Source organism: Carex rostrata, chromosome 5 (assembly GCF_964058835.1).
Source record: "Carex rostrata chromosome 5, lpCarRost1.2, whole genome shotgun sequence".
Taxonomy (NCBI): Eukaryota; Viridiplantae; Streptophyta; class Magnoliopsida; order Poales; family Cyperaceae; genus Carex; species Carex rostrata.
In genome coordinates, this window is record NC_135922.1 from 11,794,187 (window position 1) to 11,818,442 (window position 24,256).

Consider the following 24,256-nt stretch of genomic DNA (forward strand, 5'->3'; position numbering starts at 1 on the left):
ACAGCTCTAGTGTAACAGTACCAGCACAGAGATTTTGACAATTACAAAAAACAGCTCCACTGTAGCACTGCAGTGTGCTACACTGCTACAGTGGATGATTTATTGACTCATTATCATTCATTCTCCTTCCACTGTAGCACTGCTATGGTGGATTTGTTTTTTTTGTAATTTTTAAAATTTTTGTTTTGGTTTCGTTTAAACTATTTTATTTAGTTCTATTTAAAAAATAATAATCTGCAATACGTCTCTAATGTAGTTTTTTTGAGAATTTTTATTTATAGAAAAGATTAAAAAAATAGAGAAAAAGAGAAAGAGTGTTTTGAAATTTAGATTTATAGATAGACAGGAAAAATTTATCTCGCTCCAAAAGTTTTTTATTTTTTATGTTGTCTTGGATTTTCTGTGGTCTTGGACAATGGTATAATATATTGTACAATAACATTACACAAAGAATGAGAAGTAGGACCCACTTACCATTGTGGGAGGCTACAGAGGTTTCAAGACAATCTGAAATAAAAAAAAAAAAAATATATATATATATATATATATATATATATATTTATATAGGGTCTGTCTAAATTGCTGCTGGCAGCATTTCAGCAGAGGTGCTGCCGGGGCTATATTTAGCCGTGTGATGTCCAAACAACAAATCCAAACCGTTAGATGTTTAATCTATATTATAATATACTTGGAGACCAAATTTTACATTTTTTGGAATTTTTTTACTATATATTAAGCTGGTTTGAAAACCGCTGATTTCAGTAAATTTCTGCAGCATTGAAATCAGCGGTTTTCAAACCAGCTTAATATATAGTAAAAAAATTCTAAAAAATGTAAAATTTGGTCTCCAAGTAGATTACAATATAGATTAAACATCTAACGGTTTGGATTTATTGTTTGAACATCACAAAATAAAAAAAACAGCGGCAGCACTGCCAGCAGAAATGCTGCCGGCAGCAAATTAGCCACAGCCTATATATATATATATATATACACTTTGAATCGGGAGAAATTTTCAGGTCCTATGCATCTAAATTTCAAAACACTCTTTCTATTTTTCTCTATTTTATTTTATAATATTTGTTATAAATAAAAATTTATCTAGTTCTTCATTACTGGACATTGTATTTTCTATATCTAAATGGTAATTATTACTTTTTAGATGGTGAAATATATGTTTAATGAATTTATCAAATTCTGAATTTTATATGAGAGCAGATCACCTGTTCTCCGGGGTGCAGAAAAATCCTGCTCCCTCTATCTCTGCAACTGGGACCGGTCACTCTTAAAGGGGATCGGTCATTGTCCATTTTTGAATTTTGGGTCCACTAACAGTGACTCTCTGCAACAGGAATTTTCTACCCCGTGGGGCAGAGAATTCGATCTCATTTTATATACTGTGCGTCTCACGTTTCATAAAGCGCGTTAATCGTCAAATCAAGCGTGTGAGCGTATCTCTTTAGTGATATATTTTTCTACGACATTGTATTTTTAAATTGATGGATATATTATAGTATAATAAACAAGATCAAACTGTTAAATAAATCTCTCCTTGTCGGATAAAGTAGATGTGTTATGTGTATGGACAAACATGTGTGTGTGGACTTAATTTTGTCTTGACAATATATTAATAATAATTGCCGCACGTGAGAATTATTACAAGATAATAAATATATTTAAAATTTCGTGGTTAATGTAGAAAACATGCATATTGTGATGGATAGACTTTAAACAAAGTTGTAAATTTATGAGAAGTCTGGCTAGTATGATATCGGTGTCACATGATATTAACTTCAAAATTGATTGAAGGGACTTTAAACGACTAATTCAAATCAATGTACTTTATGAGTGATGCGTTTACATGTAATTTTTTTTTTTATAATTTCGAGTTATTTTAGTATCAGATCAAGTAGTAAAAATGTTGAAAAATTAATGTATTAAAATTAACTTTAAAACTCACACATTTGACCGCTTGACTTGATATCAAATAAATTCAAAAGTTATAATCTTTATATTTAAACGCACAACTAATAAAGTAGATCGGTTTGAACAGTTTGGATTCACCGTTTAAAGTCGATTTGATAGATTTTAGAGTTAATGTTATATAAACTGAAATGATATCGATGTTATATTCATTTATGAATACAATTTGTGTAGAAGGAAAAAATACATAATTAATTAATGCTGATATGAATACAAAAAAATAATATGTGTATGCACATATTAATGCATTTTATAACCGGACCACCTGATAAATTTGCTCCGTTTACACGTCCTCTCCAATACCTGATAAGGGAATCTTTTACAATTACTAGATCTGGACCGTTCTTTTTAACTTGACACGAATCTCAAAGCCCAAAAATACTGCCCCCTATGTGACCCAAATTCCAAACCGGTTGAGATTTAATCTCAAACCATAAAGCGAGGGTGATCCTCGGGTCCAGATCCCCTAAAATAACCAAACTTTTAGGTTTTGGATCAAGACCGTCTGATTCGAATTCATCACTGGAGATCACTTCGGGATTCGGATTCGTTACTTGGAATCTGTACATCCACTTAGAATGGATTATTACGGATTAAAATCGGACGGTCTGGATTTAAAACCCAAAAGTTGGGTTACTTCACTGATCCTCTGCAACACATACGGATTCCCCTTAGATGGGTGCGTATCCTCTGAGATATCTCTGTGACGTGGGGGCAGTACTATTTGAGCTTTGAGATTCGCGCTGAACGTATTGCAACGGTTGAGATTTTCCGAAAAGTCACGCAAAATATGGGGAGAGGGGGGCGTCCGACGTCCATCGGACCACTTTTGTGTTCGATGGGTTCGCTCACCGTCAGATTTGCTTTAGGATTCGCGCCCGCAATTTCGCGTCTGCTTTAAAATCCGTTCACACGAATCCTAAAGCAAATCTGACGGTGAGCGAACTCATCGAACACAAAAGTGGTCTGATAGACGTCGGACGCCCCCCTCTCCCCAAAATATGAGGTATCTTAGAGGATGCGAATTCCCCTTAGACCATCCTTAGGCCTTAGCAAAAATGTACGAGAGAGATTGGGCATTGTTAGTTGGGTAGTTTCTTCTAGTAATAGCATATCTTGTGGGCCGCACCTGAGGCCCAATTTAGAGGGAATCAAAAAGGGTAAACATTTTAACATAGCTTTGGCTTCATGCAGCGCACTGACCAAAGAATAATAACAGTGCCACATATGGTTTGTTCGCTGCATGAAGTCGAAACTACTCTGTTAAAGTATTTAGCCGAATCAAAACGAAGGGAACTAAATTGTGATAATTTGGAAATCTGAACTGTCCATTTTAGATTGAAGGAATTTTTTTAACATCCCAAACTGTTTAAAGATATCAGTATACATATCACACTATAATTTAATTTTTTTTTTTTATGAATTACAATATATTTGATGTATTTGTTTGATTTCGCACGAATAAGTTCATGAACATGTAAAAAAAAAAAAATAGAGTTGATATGTGGGTTTTGTAAATTTTAGATTAATAAATTCAGCCACTTTATTATAAACATCAACAAACACATTCAAACTTACTAAAAATGCATTTTTGGAAAAAAAAATTAAGCACATTTGATATATTTGTTTGATTTTGCAAGAAGAAATTCTTGAACATGTAGTGACCATAAGTTAGATTATATCTGTAAATTTTGGGGATATTAGTACTTGAAATGAAGTCTCCATTAATTGTTAGAATCTGCTGCTCACATGAGGGCAGGAATTTCCAGATCCATGTGTCACTGACATGTGAATTCAGAGCAAAACTATAATAATATTTAAATGCTTAAATCCGTCAGATTCCACCTGTTAGTGACACATGGGGCAGGAAAATTCAACTTCCATGTGGACAGGAGATCCGATTTCTTATTAATTAAGCATTAATAAACATTCACAATGTTTGAGACAGATGAGGTAGCACAATTGGCTTGGAAAATGTTATAGAGTTGTTGTATTTAAAGATCGAGAGTTTAATTCCCTCTCACGATATCACATCTCTGTGAAGGTTTAAAAAAAAAAAAACATTCACAATATTTTGTAAACGAATGCCAACTTTATGAGTCTTAATTAATTTTGTGCACATATTAGATTATAATTTGAGTATTAAAATTGTAATAAGTTAATTGCTGAGAGATCTTGTCGCTGATTGCATGTTAATCATAGTTCGCTGATTGCCTCTCGTGATTTACCAATAATATATCATTAATTGATGCTATTTTTTCTTTTGAGAAAGACTAAGGGTCAAGTTCTTATTTATATATAGATATTCGCAATGAATATCGAAATGAATTTTGAACACGTGACATTCTGTACAGAGAGTATTATCTTTGTCACTAGATCAAAGACCGATTCTCCAATGAATAATGTTTTTAATAAATCTTTCTTCTTATATATATATATATATATATATATATTGTTGTTGTTGTAGTAGACTCGAATGATTATAAGAAAATTAACAATGGTGGAAGGAATATACTCCTTATCAAGGTTCTAAATAGCGATTATAGCGGCATAGCGGGGAGACCAAAAAAAAAAGCTATTGCGAATAGCGTAGCTATAGTGGAAGCTATCACACATAGCGATTTTTCCTTTTCAAATTTTATATTTTATATTTCTAGTAATTATCAACATAATCAATATTAGAGAATTGATGTAACAACTAAATGACAACTAATCTAAGTCTATACTTTTTATCAATTACGCAAATAAGAAGGAAAAAAATCTAAAAAGTAACATTACTTAATAGTTTATACTTCATGGTATTACATATTATAATAGACAAAGAGCAATTAATTTTATAAGGTAAATGAAGTCAATATACATATTTAAACATTTTATAATTATAATAATAATCAAAATCAGCTTTCAATTAAAACGAACGATAATAATTTTACAAATGAATATTATAAAAAGAGTAATCAAAATGAAGAATTAGTATTTGAATATTTCTCGATATAGAATGATAGAATAAATCACAAATAAAAATAGAAGGATATAGTTTGGTTTAGTATACTTATCGTAGAAGACCATGTAGCATTAGAAATAATAATAGAAGTACAGAAGTCCATATAAATTGCAAAAAAAAAACCATGTAGCATAGCGGTAGCTATAGCGGGTCTCATATAGCGATAATAGCGGTCAGCTATTATAGCTATAGCGGTCGTAGCTGAGTTAGCGTAATTTTATCTCATAACTTAGCATTTATGGTCCGAAAAAGCTATAGCGTAGCTATAGCGCTGCTATAGCTAGCTATTTAGAACCCTGCTCCTTATAGTTGAGGCTAAGTAACAATGCTTAAAAGGTACTAGATATCACTATGATATTGTTAGGCTGCTCCAACTTGCATCCACCGATGCCACTTTAGTTGATTGGACATTGAGGTCCAAGATTTTTTTTATCTATGGCATTTTTTTTTAAAAAGTTAAATTTATGGCATCGTTTATGGAAATCTTGGAACAGAGTACAATCGATACGAACCACAAATAGGGGTGTTCACCGGGTTTGGATTCATCGGTTTTAATCTGAACCGAGAGAGTTTAGATTGAACAGTTAACACTTCTTCTTCTCATGCCAGTTCTGCTACTACTTCTATTACTTAGTATTCCATAGCTGCCACTGTTAGATCTACCTAGCTTTTATCAGCTTTCATTTATCAACTTTCGTTTACTACTGCTGTTATTGTTGTTTAGATACCTCCTAACTGCTTAACAGTTAGCGTGGTCTTTTGTAATATGTTGCGTAAGCTGTCTTTAGACTATGATTGTAAGACAATTTCCAGTTTCTAAATGAAACAGGTGGTCTAATACCACTCTTATCAAAAAAAGAAAAAGATTGAACAGTTAAGTTTTTCTAGTTAAATAGATTGGATCGGTTCATTTTTTTTAAAATCGGTTAAATTGTTGAGTTTGATTAAGTTTAGAAATTTTAAAATCGGTTAGATCAAACCGACTGAAATTTTTAAACATGTTCCCCGTCAGAACCTAACATTTATAAAAAATTCAAAAATTCTATAATATATATTGCTTGGTTTGGTTTTAAACTGATTAAGCCGAACCAAATTAAAAATTTCAATTCATCTTATAAAAATTCAAAAAACTTAGAATTTTTTTTTATATAATTAATCTTCTTATTTTGGTTCAATCGAACAAATTAAAATTTAGTTCGGTTTATTCAGTTTGTTTTTAATTCGGTTGATAAATTTATTTTAATTTTAGCCGAAGTGAATCAATAAATACTCCTAACCACAATAATTCCGTAGATGTGAAAAAAGTAGTAGTAGATATGCCGAAATTTTTAAATATACTATAACCCCAAAAAGATAAACCAAACCACCACGGTTTTTGAAAATTTCAAATTTTGACACGGCCGCATCTAGGGGATGCGGCCCATTTTTTTTTTGTGTGTTGTTCTCCTTCTTGTGTGGCAGTTCAATCTGAACGAAAAAAGGGGTGGCCGCATCTTGGGAATGCGCCCGTGTCAAAATTCGAATTTTTCAAATACCGTGGTGATTTCCTTTTTGGAGGTATGGTATATTTAAAAATTTCGGATGTGCGCAATGGGAGGAGGGACAAAAAAAACAATTTCACCAGTTCATGATAGAGATAAAAAAAATCCGGTCAAAGGTCTAGAGGCAGATGTAGGATTTTTATTAGAGCAAGAAATTATTGAATTAGATTTAAATAGCTAATTGGATTCAAACTTCTTAGAATTCTAAGATCTAAAAATTCAATTTACGAATTATAAATTCAATCTAACAATCAATTAGAGTTCGAAGATTTAAATTGAATTTAAAGTAGAGCGTATTTTTTTTCAGAATGGGATAAAAGTCCAAAATCAAATCTTGAAAACTATTTCTGAATTTACATAATAGATCAGTTGTCCAATTAAGGTCGTTATAACTGAAGTCTTATTAGTTGTTGAATTCTGCTATGGTGTTTTGTTTTGCATTTTATAGTTGTTTTATTGTTAATTGACATTTCTTTATGAATGCATATATGATGTAATTAATATCTTAGATTGATTTTTGTAAGGAGTGTGGTACCAGTAGTTTGGTACCAATCCCTAAACGCTTGATTTTCAATAAAAAAAATCAGTAGGAGTCACCCACTTTTATAAAAAAATAAAAATAAATAAATAAATAACTGAAATCTTTACACGAGTACAACTTGCACCCTTAGTGAGGAACTGAAATTGGTCTTGTTGTCTACAAGATACTTGATTGCTCGAGCAAAATCTATGACTTTATTATTCACAAAATTAAACCTAGTGCATTATGTGTGAGCTCTAGTTATATTATAGACTAACATAGTGCTGAATAATTACGATACTTCAGGGGATTGCTCAATTTAGCAAATGATGTATTGAATAGTAAGCTCGTGACCATACCAAGAAACTAGATAAGCTAAGGTTATAGTCAATTATTGGTTTTACATATAGCTATTAATAAATAAATAACTCAACATTAATTAGGATATAGCTGATTCTAACAGGGGTAAAACAGTAAAAATCTAAAACATAAGTAATAAGTTTGTCCATGTGTCCCCGCTCCCCACCAATTCAAAACATGCCACATCTCTTGTCTGGTTAAGGCCCATAAAGGCCCAACACAATGCCCACTTGGGAGCCCTACATCCTTCCTACATCTAACAAAATTGTTAGATCCATGATTGAACAAATCTCTTGGAAGTGATTGCTGATTGCTTTTTAAGTTTTAATATCATAATTTTGGGGCTGTTATTTGTTCAACTTTGTTGATTTGGATAAATGATGTGTTCCTCTTTATATAGCATGATTTTGTCTAGTAAAAGCATAGATGGATTGATGTGGTAATTGTACAAAGTGTTATTTCAAAGGTAAACCTTCAAATTTTTTTCTTTTATTTACAACGGTTGAAGGTCAAATCTGAACTTTATTTTGCTTTGTCTCATCTCAATTGAGCAAGAACAGGTTGGATTAATTTAATATTGTTAGATTAGAGCTATATGTTTCCTATTTTGTAGTTTGACATGATGTGCATAGATCTCTACCATGTCATAGTGTCATGCTAGCTAAGAAATATCTACAACAATAACACTAGCATAAGATAAAACTATGGATTCTTTTTAAAAAAAAAAATCCAATAGGTTTTGTCTTTATTGGTGTATAAATTAGGGACGAAATTAATAAAAATGAGATTGATAAGACTTAATAACATGTAATGTAATTCTATGTTACAAGAGGGACTAAATGATATCTATTATCTTATATTAAACATGTAGAAACATGTAGATGTCTTGATCTGTCAATGGCTGTGATTAAAAGATGAAATTTCGGAGTGAATATTAGTCATCCAATCAAATAGTCTTCCTTATTTTGATGTTTTTCATACGTAGAAATCTAAATTTATTTAGACACATACTCGCCACATGTAAATTGTATCATATTTCTGATTGATCATCATTTATTTCTATTTCTTGAATGTTATTTAAAGAGTTTTTAGATTGATTGATCATGTCTTTATTTCTTTTCATTTCTTTATATCGTTTAAGAAATGTTATTTGTTATTTAATATGTCATTTTGTATGAAATAATGTCAAAAAAAAATAAAAAATATGTATGTTATTCATTGAAATATGTTATTTAAGAAAATTATTTACGTGCACATGCCATTTAGTAATTAATGCTATTTGTTATTTATTTATAACATGTTCCTATTGCAACACATGGAAACAATACTAGTTATTAATTCGGCAAAACAACGCAATCTTTCATACCTAATATATAAATTTTCTTAAAATTGTTTTTCAAAAGGATCCTATATTTAAATGGAATTTAACTATGTTCTAAACTCAATACAAGACAACCATGACAGCCGATGATGGCTTTTGGTTGCCTTGTGGAGATTATATGCTATTTGCTTTATTCTGATACAATGAGATGTATAGTGTAGACTGTAGAGATATATATGTTATAGAATTAAATGAAGAGTTAGGCTGGGGTGCTATGGATAGCATAGTGGCCTCCCGTGCTACGGCTCAATATTCGAGTTTTCAAAATCCAAACGGTCGATCCGAACCGTTCATCTTATTCTCCATATTAATATCTGCTTGGAGACCAAATTTTATAATTTTCTGATTTTTTTTACTATTTATTAAGCCACTTTGAAAATCGCTAATCCAACGGTTTTACTGTTTTGTGCAGCCACCGTTGGATCAACAATTTTGTAAAATACTTAATAAATAGTAAAAAAATTCAGAAAAATGTAAAATTTGGTCTCCAAGCAGATATTAATATGGAGAATAAGATGAACGGTTCGGATCGACCGTTTGGATTTTGAAAACTCGAATATTGAGCCGTAGCATAGAGGCCTCTATGCTATCCATAGCACCCCAGCCTAACTCTTAAATGAAACTAGAGACTAAACTATATATGTCTATTACATATATAAATATAGCTAGTGGTGCTTTCTCTCCAGTGGTTTTCAGTCCTGACAAAAATTGACATCTCTCTACCAACTATAGATATTCAAAGAATTTGGCTTGTCTATTTATTAAACAAATGCAACTATCACACTCACAAAATCTTAGAATTCTACAGAGCGTATCTTCACAAGTCACACCAACTTCTATCCAAGATGTCTCTGTTGCATGCATAGTTGATATACTTTGTTTTGTTGGAATAATATAATGACATAACAAATAAGTCGTCAAAGGGCTACTAAAAGTATAACATAAATATCTTTTATGAATATTTTCGCACCCTTTACAAATATATATGCACATGTTTATTGCTTTATGCGCACTCATATATGATTTTAACTTCAAAAAGAGATATAAATGAATATCTGTATTTGATCATTCTTTGTTTCATCTTATCTCTACTTATATAAACATATTATAACATCTGTTTATAAGTCATATATATGTTTTCAAAATTCAAACAACAAATCTTCTTGAGAGCTTTGTTTTTATATATTTTTAAATTTCCTAAATTATTTAATATCAAGTCAATTGGTAAAAAAATGATAGTTTTTGTGCGCATCTTGATGCAATATTTTTTAAAAATTCTTTATTTATTTATTTTTCCAAAAAATGTAAAATTAGTAATTTTTTTTTCCAAAAAATCTAAAATTAGTAAATTTTTTTTCCAAAAAATGTAAAATTGATCTCCTAGTACATTTTAGTATGAAGATCATGTTGAATAATTCGAATCAACAGGTTAAACTTTGAACACAGTCATATGACTTATAAGTATATGCTCTGGTATACTTATACAAGTAGTGTATCTGGATTCTTATCTGGAAACACCCTTACTAGACGATAGCTTAAAATAAAATTTAATTTTAAAATTCAACATGGACAAGTCAATTTATACTAAATTTATACCATGTCATGAAAAATAATAAAATTGCAATATAAGTTTTATCATTTATCTAGTAATTTTTAATTTAAAAAAAATGTTAACTTAAATTTGAAATTTTTATATGATCTAGTTTATTTTAGGTAAATTAAAGAAAAATGTAAGAGAGAGATTGGACAGAATATGTTTTTTTTTAAAGAATGTAAAATGTAAGTTTATTTCTGTAAATTAAAGAAATGTTGTAATACTAAATTAAATTTTTTAAATGTTGTGATTAATTATGAATGTTACTTTGGCACACCACTATTCGGTCCATGTTAAGCCATTCGTCTAAGCAAAACAATACGAAAAAAGAAAATCAATTTTGAATTTTTTTTATAAAATATAATATAATATTTTGTGATAATTAAGAGTTCGACATACATGAAGTCCTCTGTATCTAGTTTATATCCTCTTAATTAATTCAAAATATTGAAATAACTCGAATATTTCTAAATGTAAATGTTATAATTAAAATTAGAATTATACTTCGAAATCAACCTTACTTTATTTAAATCCTGACCAACGGTAACAATTTCCTTATTTTACATGCAAATCAAAATTTCTAAAAAGGAATTCAAAAATGGGCCAGATCTAGGCCCAAGGAAGAACTCCGGCCCGTAAATAAGTCTCTGGTAGTTAACATCCGTTGCTTCCAGTTTGATGGCAACGCAAGTGTAAACTGTGTAAGTGTAATCCCCAAATAAAAGAACAAAACAAATTCAAATCAAAATTTCTAATTTCGATCAGAACAAGCTCAAAAGCGGCATAAGTTCCTCTCTATTAATAAATAAATGGAGGTGTTGCCACCTTCTCAATCCTCCTCCATTCGCCAAAAGATGGGCGGGAATCATCTGTGCCTCCGAATTTCTCTTGGAGTCTTGATCCAACGGTTGTCAATAGACATGATAACTCCAGTTTTTAAGAAAAAGAGAGGATCATGACGGTGATATATTTTCTTCCAGTTTTTAAAATGGAGAGGATCAAACCCGAAACCTCGCCGCCTTGCGCAATCATCACTCAATCCCTCCCACCCCCAAATCAAAACTCTCCTCACTTCTCCTTTTCCCGTTTCCCTTCATCGCCGGTGACCGACAACTGTCGGTACTAACCCCTATTTCAAACCGACACGCGTCCGTAATATCTTCATCGTAAGCAAACCCTCCCTTCGTCTTATTTCATTTCATGCTGCTCTCCGCTCGATGCCACCGGCGATCGTAGGTCTCCCTCCCGACCACTTACCCGACCCGAAGCCGATGGATCGTAGACCTCGCTTCGTTAAGTTAAGGAGTCGTGGCGGGTCCGTTTCCCGAGCGCCCAAGCCTCCCGTTTCGGGTTACAACCCATTTAGTCTTGAGTCGGATTCTGACCCGGTTCACGAGCGGATCCAATCCTGGCGCCCGTTTGATTCTGGTGCCACATTCTCGGATCCATCCGTTACTTCTGTGTTTGGTTTCAGTTCATCGACCAATGTTGGTAAACATAAAGATGAAGAAGAGAATGTAAGTTTAAACTCTGTTAAAGGAACTAATAGCTCTGCTAATAAAGGAAGTGATCAGACTGGTTGGGGTCCCTTTATTTTTGGTAGTTCGACCCAGAAACCACCAGAAAATAATTTGAAAGATGGAAAGGAAAACAAACCAGTTTTTGTTTTCGGGGCTTCTGAAAGTACGTTAGGTACTTCGAATTTACCTGAGAAGGTGCAAACTTGGCATCCATTTAATTCAGATACTGAATCAAAAGGTATTCCTAGCCAAGGTGATGGATTTGTATTTGGAGAGAAATCAAAGGGAAACCATGGCACCCAAGAGAAAATCCCAGTGGAAAATGGGACCGCTAATGAAAATGGTAGCTCCGATTTGGACAGGAATTTCACTTTTGGGGGTAGTATTTCTGTTCCTGAAAGTAAGGATGCCACTGCAAATGCTGATTTTTTGAGGGAAAAACTGGAAAAGACAGTTTATATAAGTAGTTCTTCTGTGGCCGAGGAGAAGGCTGAGAATGTAATTGGCAAATTTGCTGAGGAGAATTCAACCAATGAAAAGCAAAAACCAGGTAGTTTTGTTCCTGGCTGTAATGAGGGTCCTGCTTCAACGCTTCCAGAAGAAATGAAGAAACTCAACTTACAAAATGCAAAGACTGGTGATGGTATAGCAAATGGAGATGCTGATGTTTTGCCAGAAAAGGTGGAAAGATTGAATTTAGGAAGTGGAAGTGGGAATTTAGAATCTAAGCCGCCAGTATATATATTTGGAACTAAGGTAAATGAAAGCACCGGCTCTAGGCAGACTTCCAGTGAGTCTACTTATGCGGAAAAATTTGTTTTTGGTTCTTCAGCTAATACATTTGGTGACAACACGAAGAATTTCAAAACAAGCAAAGAGGCAGAGAGTCATAGCACATTCTCTTTTAATTTCCGAGATTGGGAAACAGAAACAAAAATCCCGGAAACTGCACTTCCTGATGCAATGAAGAAATTGGGAATCGGTGCCAGTAAAAAAGCTGGGTTGAGGGATAAGAAGGGAAAGAAAAAGCCAAATAGGCTGGGTAAACCTAAAATGGCCCAGCCTGGGATCCCTTCCTTGGTACCAGAATACAGCGACAGAGCAAGTTCATCAGAAAAAGATGAACAAATACCAGTAACAGAACCAGCACTGGGTTCACCAGCTGGTTATTCTCCCATGGATTGTTCACCATATCGAGAGAATTACGCATCTGATGAAACACACAATTCTACTTCCCTGGAAGTAGAAGCAGAAATTGGACTTGCTTTTGCAGCTGAGCGGCTTGAGATAAAGCAGGAAACCCTAAATGAAAATGAAAATCCTAGGAGCAAAGAAGCAGAGGAGAAAGAAGTTAAAGGTGAAGGTGATGAAATTTCGGCTTCTGGAACAACATCTGTTGCATTTAATGCTGGAACCAATGAAGAGGCTGTAGAAGGCGGCATGGATTATGTGGGAAGCAGTTCAGTTAATGCTGAAACAGGAAGTACTGTATCTGGATCCAGTTTCAGGTTTACTGCATCGACTTCCACTCAAGGCCCTGTACCAGTAATCAGAAGGCATTTTAGGAGGAAAAATAGGGTTACCAGTAGCTCTGTGCAGCCTAGTAGCGAATGGACCGATGCCAGCACTTCACCTGTCAGAATGAGTGTTGACAGTGGAAGACAGGAAACGAGGAGTAGAGTGGAGACAAAGAAGGAGATGGCAGGAACAAGTGGTGGTGCGCTGGAGGCTTGTGAAAAATGGCGCACAAGGTGCTGTACTTGACATATTTTTTAGTCGTTATCAAGCATGTAAAGCAACATATATTACCATGATTGTACCAGTCAGTTCCAGGAAGATTTTTATTTGTTTCACCTTATTTTTGTTAGTAGTTGGTTGAGGCTTAAACATTAGTCTGCTTTATAAAAACTTGGTACATTTTCTTGCTCTGCACTGTTATGGATGCTGGTACTAATCTGGTCCCAACACTATGTATCTGTATCATACCAATCCCGGGCCTCTCCGAAATGGTACTTTGCAATACCAGTTCTGTAATGATACATCATCATCTTTCCTTTTGGAAATATTAATGTACTGTTCAATTATAGGGCATGTTTGAGTTTCCTTTTAGTTCTAATCATTTTTGCCTAATATCTGTTTTAATATTAACCAGGGGAAATCAGGCCTATGCAGATGGGCGTCTACAAAAGGCGGAGGAGTATTACACTCGAGGGATAAACTCTGTTACTTCTGAAGAACGTTCCGGAAGCTGTGCCCGGGCGCTGATGCTTTGTTACAGCAACCGTGCAGCAACACGCATGTCACTAGGAAGAATGAGGGAAGCATTTGTTGACTGTCTTATTGCCTTGGAAGCTGATCCTGGGTTTCTCAGAGCTCGTGTTCGAGCTGCAAAGTAAGTATGTAATAATTTGGGGAACACAGACTAGATTTCTCATTGGATGCAGCCTCAACTCTCTTAGACCATATGTGGTTGGGGCAGTGTGACCTCAAAATTGACACACAGTTGAGACAACTAATTATGTGGAACCAGTTACATTTAAATAGCGTTAATAGCGGCATAGCAGGGAGAAAAAAAAAGTTTTAGCGAACAGCGCAGCTCTCATACATAGCGTTTTTTTCTTTTAAAAAATTATATTTTATATTTCATATTTCTACTAGTAATAAACATTATCTAAAGTCCCATAGAAAAAAACACCAAATTGATTAAGAAGTTCTAAAATTATCTCGGGACTACATTTTGTTTTAATTTCTGGAGAGCCCAACGCATAATGCATGATACAAATAATTTAATTGATATGGCCCAACACACAATGTTCAAATTTATTGATATAGCTTCTTAAATTAAAAAAAAAAGAACCCATGTAATTTAATTTCAGTTTGGACTTTAAAGCCCATTTAAATTGCAAAATAATAATAATAAGCCCATGTAGCATAGCGGACCGCTATTGCTGCTATAGCGGCCGTAGCTCGATAAGCGCAGTTTTACTCTGTAGCTTAGTTTTTTAGGTCCAAAACCGCTATAGCTAGCTATTTAGAACACTGTGTGCGCCCCATAAATCTTAAAAATAACAGATAAATAATAGCATTCAGTGCCCTGTCTTTTTTCTTTGGGAGAACCATCATACTATCTCATGTTTTGTATTTATAAAGAAAGGGTATTAACGTACTTCTACTTCCAGTTGTCTGCTTGCCTTGGGAGAGGTTGATGAGGCGATCAAGTACTACAACCAGTGTATTAAATCTGACAGTGCTGATTCAAAGATCTTGGCGGAGGCGAGAGAAGGTCTTGGTAAAACTGAGGTAACAATATGATCTTGTGCCTTTTATTAATTTATCTGTTTTGTAATTTGGTTCTGGCTCTACTTATTTTGTAATTTGGTGTCTCTATACCTGCTGGAACATACCAGGACACCTTATCCATGTTTGGTGTTCCTTCTCCATGTTTGGCATGCTGTTTTGGTAGTTCTTTGCATAGGGCATCTTTCGTGCCCGACAGAGTATAGTACAGCAAAACATAAGCTATTTTGTAGCTTTCCAATCAACTAAAGTCCCAATTAAACAATGACTCAACCACTAAATCGAGGCCAAAATGGCTGGCAAGGCAATGGTATTCTTTTATGCAATGTTGTTTTATCACAAGTTTTCAAAATGTTCTCATTAAATAGAGAGTATCTAAATTAATTACAATAGAATAAATAAGTGAAGCTATACAGAAGCAAGAAACTTTTAACTTACAATATCATTTCTTTTCTTTTATTATAGAAATTCACTCACTATGTGGACCAAGCCACTCAACTCTTACAGAAAGGAACATCAGCTGAAGTAACAAGGGTATTGGAATTGATATCTGATGCCATGCTAATCGGTACTAATTCCGATAATCTAACAGAGATGAAAGCGAAGGCTCTTTTGCTGGTACAATACAATTTATGATTACCTCATTGTTTGAATTAAAAATAAGGTCATTTCAAAATAGAAGACAGATATATTTCCCCCCTTTTTTGTTGCGAATTGCAGTTGCGTAGATATGAAGAAGTTATTCAACTATGCGACCAAAGTTCAGAATTGGCTGGGAAAAATTCAAACTTTGGGAGGTCTGGTGTGCGGGACCCACGGCTTTGGAGATGGATTCTCCTTGCTAAGTCTTACTTTTATCTGGGTAAGCTTGAAGAGGCGCTCCAGGTACTGAAGAAGTATGAGGAAGTAAAACCTATTGATGAGAGGTATTCTTCTGAATTTGTTCATTTTTGACAAGAAATGTGGAAAGGAACTTCTGACCTGACCTAGATGCATTGTTGCTTGCATCCTGAATTGATTAGGATTTTATAGGAGATTATTTGTGTCATTGAATTTTTTTTTTCCCTTTTGCTTTCATTTGTCAGTTTATGTGCATGAACCAGTGCATAAATGTGCCTCTTTATCATTGCATTTTGTAATAAAAGCACTTGTGATTTTATAGGTCTTCGGAAATTTATCCATCTCCTGCTGTTATTTGTGAGCTCTTGCGCCTCAAGGTACTCTATTTCTATTCTTATCTCCAGCTTAATTGAAGGAAGTAATTTTTCCTATCACAGCAGCAGTAACTATTTTGGAATCGGTATGGTTAATGTCAGACTTCAGTTTTGATTCTTGTTCGTTTTTCTTTTTGTGGTCTTGCTTTTTCCTTAGCAATTTGCATAGTCGATTTTTATGTTGTGTTTAATTGAGCCTTAATTAGTTATAGACTTATAGTTGGTACAAAATAATGAATTGATGCTTAGCTTATAATATAAATCCTAAATTGGCTTTGGTTTTGGTGTAATCACATAATTTAAAAAGTATCACCTCAAATGGTTTGTAATTTTTTGATGTGGGCCAGCACCAGATGAAATTCCTGTTTGCCAAGAAAAGTATAATTCCTTGGAATTAACTAGGATTGGTTATCTATGATTTCTCTTCCCAAGCGTTGTGGAACTAAAAAACTTGGGTTATTTGAACATCTCTCTTTCTTAAATCAGCTGAGGGTAAATTGGGTCAATTGACTTTGCAAGCATGGGTAATGCTAACTTTAAAGACCATCAGGTCAACTTCAAATTGTGATTTGAATGGTTGACCTTGATCTACATTTGAAGTGAAGTGTTTCCGTTCCAGGTTTCTATTTTGCGAGTTCTCTATGTGAGATAAAGAGACTGAAAAGTGTTGAAAATGAATGCACCAAAATACTTCATTATACAATCTCTTGAATACACAGAGTTCTCAAAATATGAAAAATATGGAACATAAATGCTTGGATAAGCTCATAAATGTATGTTGAGATCAACAGTTTAAATTCGTCATTTGAAGCTGGTCTGATGTACTTTAGGATAAGCTCATAAACCCTATTAGCTAGCCTATGCTCATTCTAGCTTTACTTTCATAAGCAGTCCTCAGTTTGGATGTTCGAAAATTTATTGAAAAATGAGTAGGGTTAAAATGCCCCATTGTTTTCATGCACCAATCATGCCTCACATCCTCAGCTCCATTTTCAAAGTCCAAATAGTCAATCCGAACCGCTCAACATGATTTCCATATTAAAATGCGCTTGAAGATCAAATTTTATGTTTTTTAGATTTTGTTACTAATTTTGTGCAAGTCCAAAATCACTGTTTTTGGATGGTCCAACATCTTCTGAAAAAAGCGATTTTGTACCTATGTAAAAAAATATAAATTTGGTCTCCAAGCACATTTAAATATGGATACCTTGTTGAACGGTCCGGATCGATAGTTTGAACTTTGAAAACAGAGATAAGAGTGTGAGGCATGATTGGGGCAAAAAAATAAGGGGCGTTTGTTTTCTAGGCTGTCTTCTCAATTTTTAAGCTGTCAAGGCTTACGTCCAAAATCAATATAATTTGACCACTCTCAAGGCTTGCCTCCAAAATTTGTTTTTAAGCTGTCTTCTCCAAATTTTTTTCAGGCAAGTGGCAACGAAGCATTTCAAGCAAGGAGATATGCCGAGGCAATTGAGAGTTATACTGCAGCTCTGACATACAATGGAAGCTCTTGCCCTTTCACTGCCATATGCTTTGGAAACCGTGCAGCTGCCTACCAAGCCCAAGGCCAGATCATGGATGCCATCGCCGATTGTTCATTGGCCATAGCTCTGGATCCCAATTATGCCAAGGTCTGTTGCATTTTTACGAAAACTGGGATTGTTTATTGACTAGGGACTCAAATGCCTCCATTTTATAAAAACTTTAATAAATCAACATTTAAAACTTAAATGTCAAAATAAAACCATTAGATATGATCTTCATTATTTTATCTATGCACATGTGGATAATTTTTGGATGTTGATTTTGCAACTTATTGATTCACATAAAAATAAAATTGAAAAATGATATTTTGTATGTGCATATAGAGAAAATAACATTGCTCACATCTAACTGCTTTTATTTTGACGTTTAAGTTTTAAATTCTTAGTTATTAAAGTTTTAAAAATGGAGGCATGATGAAGGCACAAAAAATTGGAGGTATTTGAACCCTCTTGTTTCTATGCTGGTCCTTTGGCCCAAGTAGTTTGAACGTGTCTGATTTTCTGTAAATGCTCTCCAGATAGAGGTTTTCGTTTGTATTTTTAGGGTTATGTGTCACCGATTTGTTCTGGTATTTACTATACATACAGACAATAAGCTCGATTTGTTTATAATTCGTATCTTAGATTATGATGCTAGGGTTAATTTAAGTTAGCATACTGGTAAGATTGGTTTTTCCTTTCCTTTTCTCCTGATTTTTGTTATCTTTTGTGCTTGGTTATCTGTGTTTCTGTCATCAGTTTAAACAAGTATATAGAGGCCATTTTTGGTGGGTCCGTATCCTCCGAGTTATCTCAACTTTTCAGTTTATGTCAAAACTGGGTCAAAAAGTATTTTCGGTGTCTATTGAGATGCATGGGAATTGTTAATATTAAATGGGTTGCTTTAAGATCGTGCTGAATGGTTCAGATTATGTATGGATCAACACAAAATTTGAGATATCTTAGGGGATGCAAATTTATTTTTGGCGTGGTTACCACCTGGAAAAAGTAAAACAGTAATACTCGTAAACTGATGAAACAAAGAATCAATAGTAAAATGGACAAGAAGTAACAGTTCTTTTCTATTTTGTTAGGCAATTTCCAGGAGGGCTACCTTATATGAAACAATTCGGGAGTATGGTCAGGCTGCAAGTGATCTCCGTATCTTGATCTCACTTCTTGAAAAACCGTCTCAGCCGGCCTCTCACGGGAAATCATCGAAAGGCAACACGGAACTTCACCGTGCCTCAGCCAGGCTTTGTTCAATGGAGGACGAGTCACGAAGGAGAACTCCCTTGAACATGTACCTTATTCTGTAAGTGCCATCTAATGCCTTTCTCAATTCAGTTGGAAATATAATTTTTTAGAAAATCGGCAGTGGCTGCCGAGTGTTATATTGATAAAGTTAAAATGTACACCACAGACACATCCATTCTACAAACAACACATTATACCCTCCATCTTACTTCTAAGTTCCCAGTTTACCTCAACTAAATTACAAACAACACAGCCACCCTAACTCCTAGATTACTTGTACCAGTATGTATGTTCTGATTCCCCTAGTGCTGGCAGTATCTCCTCCACAGTGTAATCTCATCTAGAATTCGATCAGCAAGGGGGGTCGTGCTGCATCCGATGGCCACCAAACATCACCATGTTGTGCTGTTTCCAAATGTGCCAGCATACGCATAGAAACCTCAATGCCCATTTGTTTGAAATGCCAACCGATTTTTCCTCCTATCATGGTGTTATAGGCTGACCTTGCCCAGTAGAGTCTAGTGTTCTCCCATCTCCACATGATTTCATCCCTTGCATCAGTGAATTGTAAATTCACCTATTGGTCAAGGTCTGGCTTCAGTATGTGAATTATGGGGTGTGCATCTCTGAGAGAGATGCTTGGGTGTAGCATAGTGTCACTGCCCTCCAGTAGCTCTGACACAGAGTTCCTCTCAATAGTGTTTAGGTAAGCAGACCATATCCCAATTCATTAGAGACGTTCCATTCACGCTACCATCTGTTTTGCCCCATAGGAATTGTCTTCGTATCATGTCAATTCTTTTAAGAATCCATCTTGGAAGCTGAAAGCATGCCATGAAGTAGATAGGAATAGAGGATAATACCAAGTTAACCAATTGTAATCTGCCTCCTCTTGAGATCAACTTCCCCTTCCATCCATCTAATTTTTTCTCTATTTTCTCTACAAAGTTGCCTTTTCACTTGAATAAGTTGGAGTTTAAACATAGTTGCCCTTTCACTTGAATCCTGTGGTTAATTAGGATTAATTGATGATAGGGATTTAGATAAATTAACTCATTCCGTTCAATTATTATTATTTTTTTCAATTGCATAAGATAACTTCTTAGATTAAATACTCACAAGTGCACAGACTGTAATTTTAAAGGCCACTAAGTACAGAATTGAGAGTCAAGATGTAGTATTGTTTTAGAATTACAAAATTATTAACCTTTGTATCACGTTCATTCTCAGTGTATCCTTCTTTAATAAATATAAAGGTTATGTGTGAAAGTACATAGAATGCTAACGAATGTTAGCAAATACAAGACGTGTGCATGTAGCAATAGCTGTACATTTTTATATAATTACCAATACATAGTCCTAGATTAGTACTTGCTAATTGGAACCTTTTTTATGCGTCCTAATACTTTTAACTTTATCAAGACAAGCTTGAATAAATTTTCCAGCAAACAATTGATTTTTTTTTTTTTTAATACTCTTATGAGCTTCTTGCAAACAGTAGAAACAGAGGGACATTTCTGCAATTTAGTGTTGCGGCAGAGGCTTTAGTGAAAATTAACTCTTTTAAGTAAATATGACACTAATTTTTCTTTCATGTGTATAAAACAACAGGGGGATTGAGCAAACTAGCTCTGCTGCTGACATAAAGAAGGCTTACCGTAAAGCAGCCTTGCGGCATCATCCTGACAAGGTTCCCATTTCTTCATTTTTATTATTGCTTTTTTCCGTTTAAATGTTTTTTTTTTCTTTATTGAAGTATTGGTTTTTAATTTAGGCTGGACAATTCCTTGTGAGAAGCGAAACTCTAGATGACTCACTTTGGAATGAGATTGTGCAAGCAGTACACAAAGATGCCGATCATTTATTTAAAACTATTGGCGAAGCCTATAATGTACTTTCTGATGAAACCAAGGTATTTTCTTTTCTTTCAATTAAAATATTTGTGTTTTTTAAATTGGAACCAAGAAATGCTGCACCTTGAACTTTTTTGCAAGCAACTCCGAATAACGATAATTACAACCAAAGGTTTAAATAGCGTTTATCGCATCATAGCGGATTAGCTAAAAAAACAGCGCTATACTCAAATAGCGGCACTATAGCGCTGATAGCGTCATAGCTTTTATGGTCCGAAAACGCTATAGCGGCGCTATAGCGCACTATTTAGAACCTTGATCACAACTATGACCAAATCCAAATCAGAAGTTTTAGATGTTGTTTCGACTTTTTCATTTGAATTAATGTGAAAATGCTAGTGATACTTGGTCCCAAACATGTGAGGTGTAATGTGCAAATAATATTAAATATTAGCTTTATTTGCAAAAGCTCCAACAAAAGTAAATTCTAGGAGAAATAAAAGATCAAAGAAAAGGATGATGCTGTTGATGCAATTTGGGGTGTTCATTGGGTCGGTTCGGTTAACCAAATTAAAATAGTCAAGCTAAAATTTTATTTGGTTTTCAAAATATAACCAAACCAACCAAATGACAACCGAACCAAAATATTTAAAGTAAATTTTGGTTTGTTTGGTTGAACTGATATAAGAGATTAAATTTTAAAAGGTCCAAACTCAATACATACACAAATATCATTTAATAATCATAGAAATAAATAAGAATATATATATTAGTTGTTGACATTACACATTGTTTATTCCATACGAAATATATAGATGTTCTAAAATATCTAAACCAAAAAATTTACTTCATTTTAAGTCCAAAAGCCAAAGCATGGATTTGAACCATATAGCGTTTGGTCGGTTTGGTCTTTTCAGTTTTGAAAAATCTAAACCAAACCAAATATAAAAAACCAAAGTAATTCAAAAATTCAACCGAACTGATCAGTTTAAACGGAAAAACCGAACCATATTATCCAAACTTTTTCAGTTCGGTTGAAAACCAAATAAACTGGACCCAGTGAACATCCCTAGATGCAGTGTATCACACGTAGTGCAGAAACAACTAGGTTCCTACTATATGCTCAATTTATTACAATGTGCATTTTGCAGAGGTTAAAATATGATGTAGACGAGGAAATCCGGTCAGGGAAAAGAAGCCATTATAACGAGTATGAAGAGTACAACAGCAAACGGCATAACGAGAGGTCCAGCTCGAGGAATAGTTGGAAGCCCCATCACCACTGGTCTGACGACTACTATTGGTAAATTGTTTTTGTGAAGAGAGCTTTACCAAAAATGAATACCGGTGAAAAGATGCAAATCTGTTGATAATTAAGATACGGAGATTAGTTACGAGGAATGGAGCCTAAACCCGGATAGAACTAGCTCTCCAAGCAAACATTTAGAGAAACGACCAATGGTGGTACAGTTTGATTTTTTTGTTTTTGTTTTTTGGGGTGTCCCTTTTTGATTCGCTCGGGGGTTTGAGATGAGGCCATACAGGTTGAGGTGTTTTTGTAGGGGAAGTTATGCTTGTTATCTTTTTATTTGTACTGCACTGAATTATCTTTAATCTCTCTCTGATTGTTACAAAGTATGTATCACCATTGATGCAAGTTCACAAGTCACAACCCGGTCATATTGAGAAGTGTGCATGTAAATTATCATTTAATGCCATATTCAATTTATACAATCTGTTCTTAACTCCTTATTTGTATATGATAAGTCTAGGTTATTTTCTGAAAGTGGGTTAGTAATCCAGTAGTGTTTATTTATGTATGTATGTATGTATTTATTTATTTATTACTATTATTGTTATTATTATTATCATTATTATTTAGAAATGCGGGTAGAATTGTCTCAAGTCTCAACGATAGCAAGTACATCATCCTTAAAGACTACCCATTTCCATAATTTTTGGAGCTTTTTAAGCAGTTGAGCTTTACATTTTTTATAGCGAAATAAAGACATCGAGAGCACTAAAAAGGGGCTTGAACTCTTCTCATAAATTAATAAATTTTTCTCGAGGTTACATAACTTCGTACTATATCACAAGCTATTTACTAAACTTTAATTTGTTTGTCGAAGCTGCAACTTTTAATCTGTTTCAATCAGTGATGTCATTAGCATCGACATTTCCATCAGCAAAAGAAAAGTTGGGCAATTTCCTGTGAAAACTACCTTAATATGATACATCAAGGTGTAATATGTATTAAGTATTTGAGCGTTTAGGTGTTTATACAAAGAAAAATGAAGACTGTAAACAAAAAAGGAAAACAGAAATCTGAGACTGTTTGGTTTTTCTAATAGTTTTTAGAGCATCCCCTAAGGTACCTAATCGTGTAAAATAATCACAGCGAGGTCAAATATCTATTTGATGTCTATTTAGAATGAGGGTTGAAATGCCTCTATTTTTAAAAATCTTAAATAATTCAAAATTTAAAATTTAAATGTTAAAATAAAACCGTTGATGTGATCTATGTTATTTTTTCTATGTACTCATAAAAAATTATCACATTTCAATTTTGCTTTTATGTGAATCAATAAGTTTAAAAATCAACGTTCAGAAATTATCCATATTAGTATACATTTTTATAAGCTCAAGATGACAAACAAAACAAAGTTGAAATGCCATAATTTTTTACACGTGGATAAATAAAATATAGTTCATATCCAACAGTTTTATTTTGAATTTCACACGTGCATAAATAAAATGATGTAGCTCATATCCAACAGTTTTATTTTGAATTTTAAGATTTAAATTTTGAGTTACTTAAATTTTTAAAAATGGATACATAATGGAGGCACAAAAAATGAAGGCATTTGAACCCTTCTCAATTCTCATTTAGAATATAGGTAAGGGTCTGATCGGAACCCCCTTTCTCCAATTAAAACGAGAAATAGAATTGGATTTTTCCGAAATTCTCTGATCGGATGAGCGGCAGCGACGAGAAACGAATTCTTTTGAGGCGATTTGAAGGGAATTTTTGGCTCCAACAAATTCTCGCGAAAATGGGTGAGATTCGGCGGGAGTTCATTTCGCTAGAAGTGGCGCCATTTTTATTTCCAGCAATACCCTTCGTGACTCTTCGTTTTCCGACTTCTCTTTTATATATTTCTTCCATTCTAACAGCTCGATCACAGCAACTAAGAAAGAGAAAGAAGGAA

The 24,256-nt window shown here is 33.9% G+C and overlaps 1 protein-coding gene across 1 annotated transcript; it reads left to right on the top strand.

Annotated features, from left to right (window-relative positions):
- The first annotated feature begins 11,372 nt into the window (after window positions 1-11,372).
- Window positions 11,373-22,781, top strand: LOC144554062 (uncharacterized). Its single transcript, XM_078302272.1, has 11 exons — window positions 11,373-13,654; window positions 14,056-14,295; window positions 15,083-15,203; window positions 15,666-15,818; window positions 15,921-16,126; window positions 16,363-16,417; window positions 17,839-18,045; window positions 19,032-19,252; window positions 20,806-20,884; window positions 20,969-21,106; window positions 22,199-22,781. The coding sequence occupies exons 1-11, from the start codon at window positions 11,601-11,603 to the stop codon at window positions 22,352-22,354; spliced, it is 3,630 nt and encodes a 1,209-aa protein (XP_078158398.1). The 5' UTR covers window positions 11,373-11,600; the 3' UTR covers window positions 22,355-22,781.
- The last annotated feature ends 1,475 nt before the right edge of the window (window positions 22,782-24,256 follow it).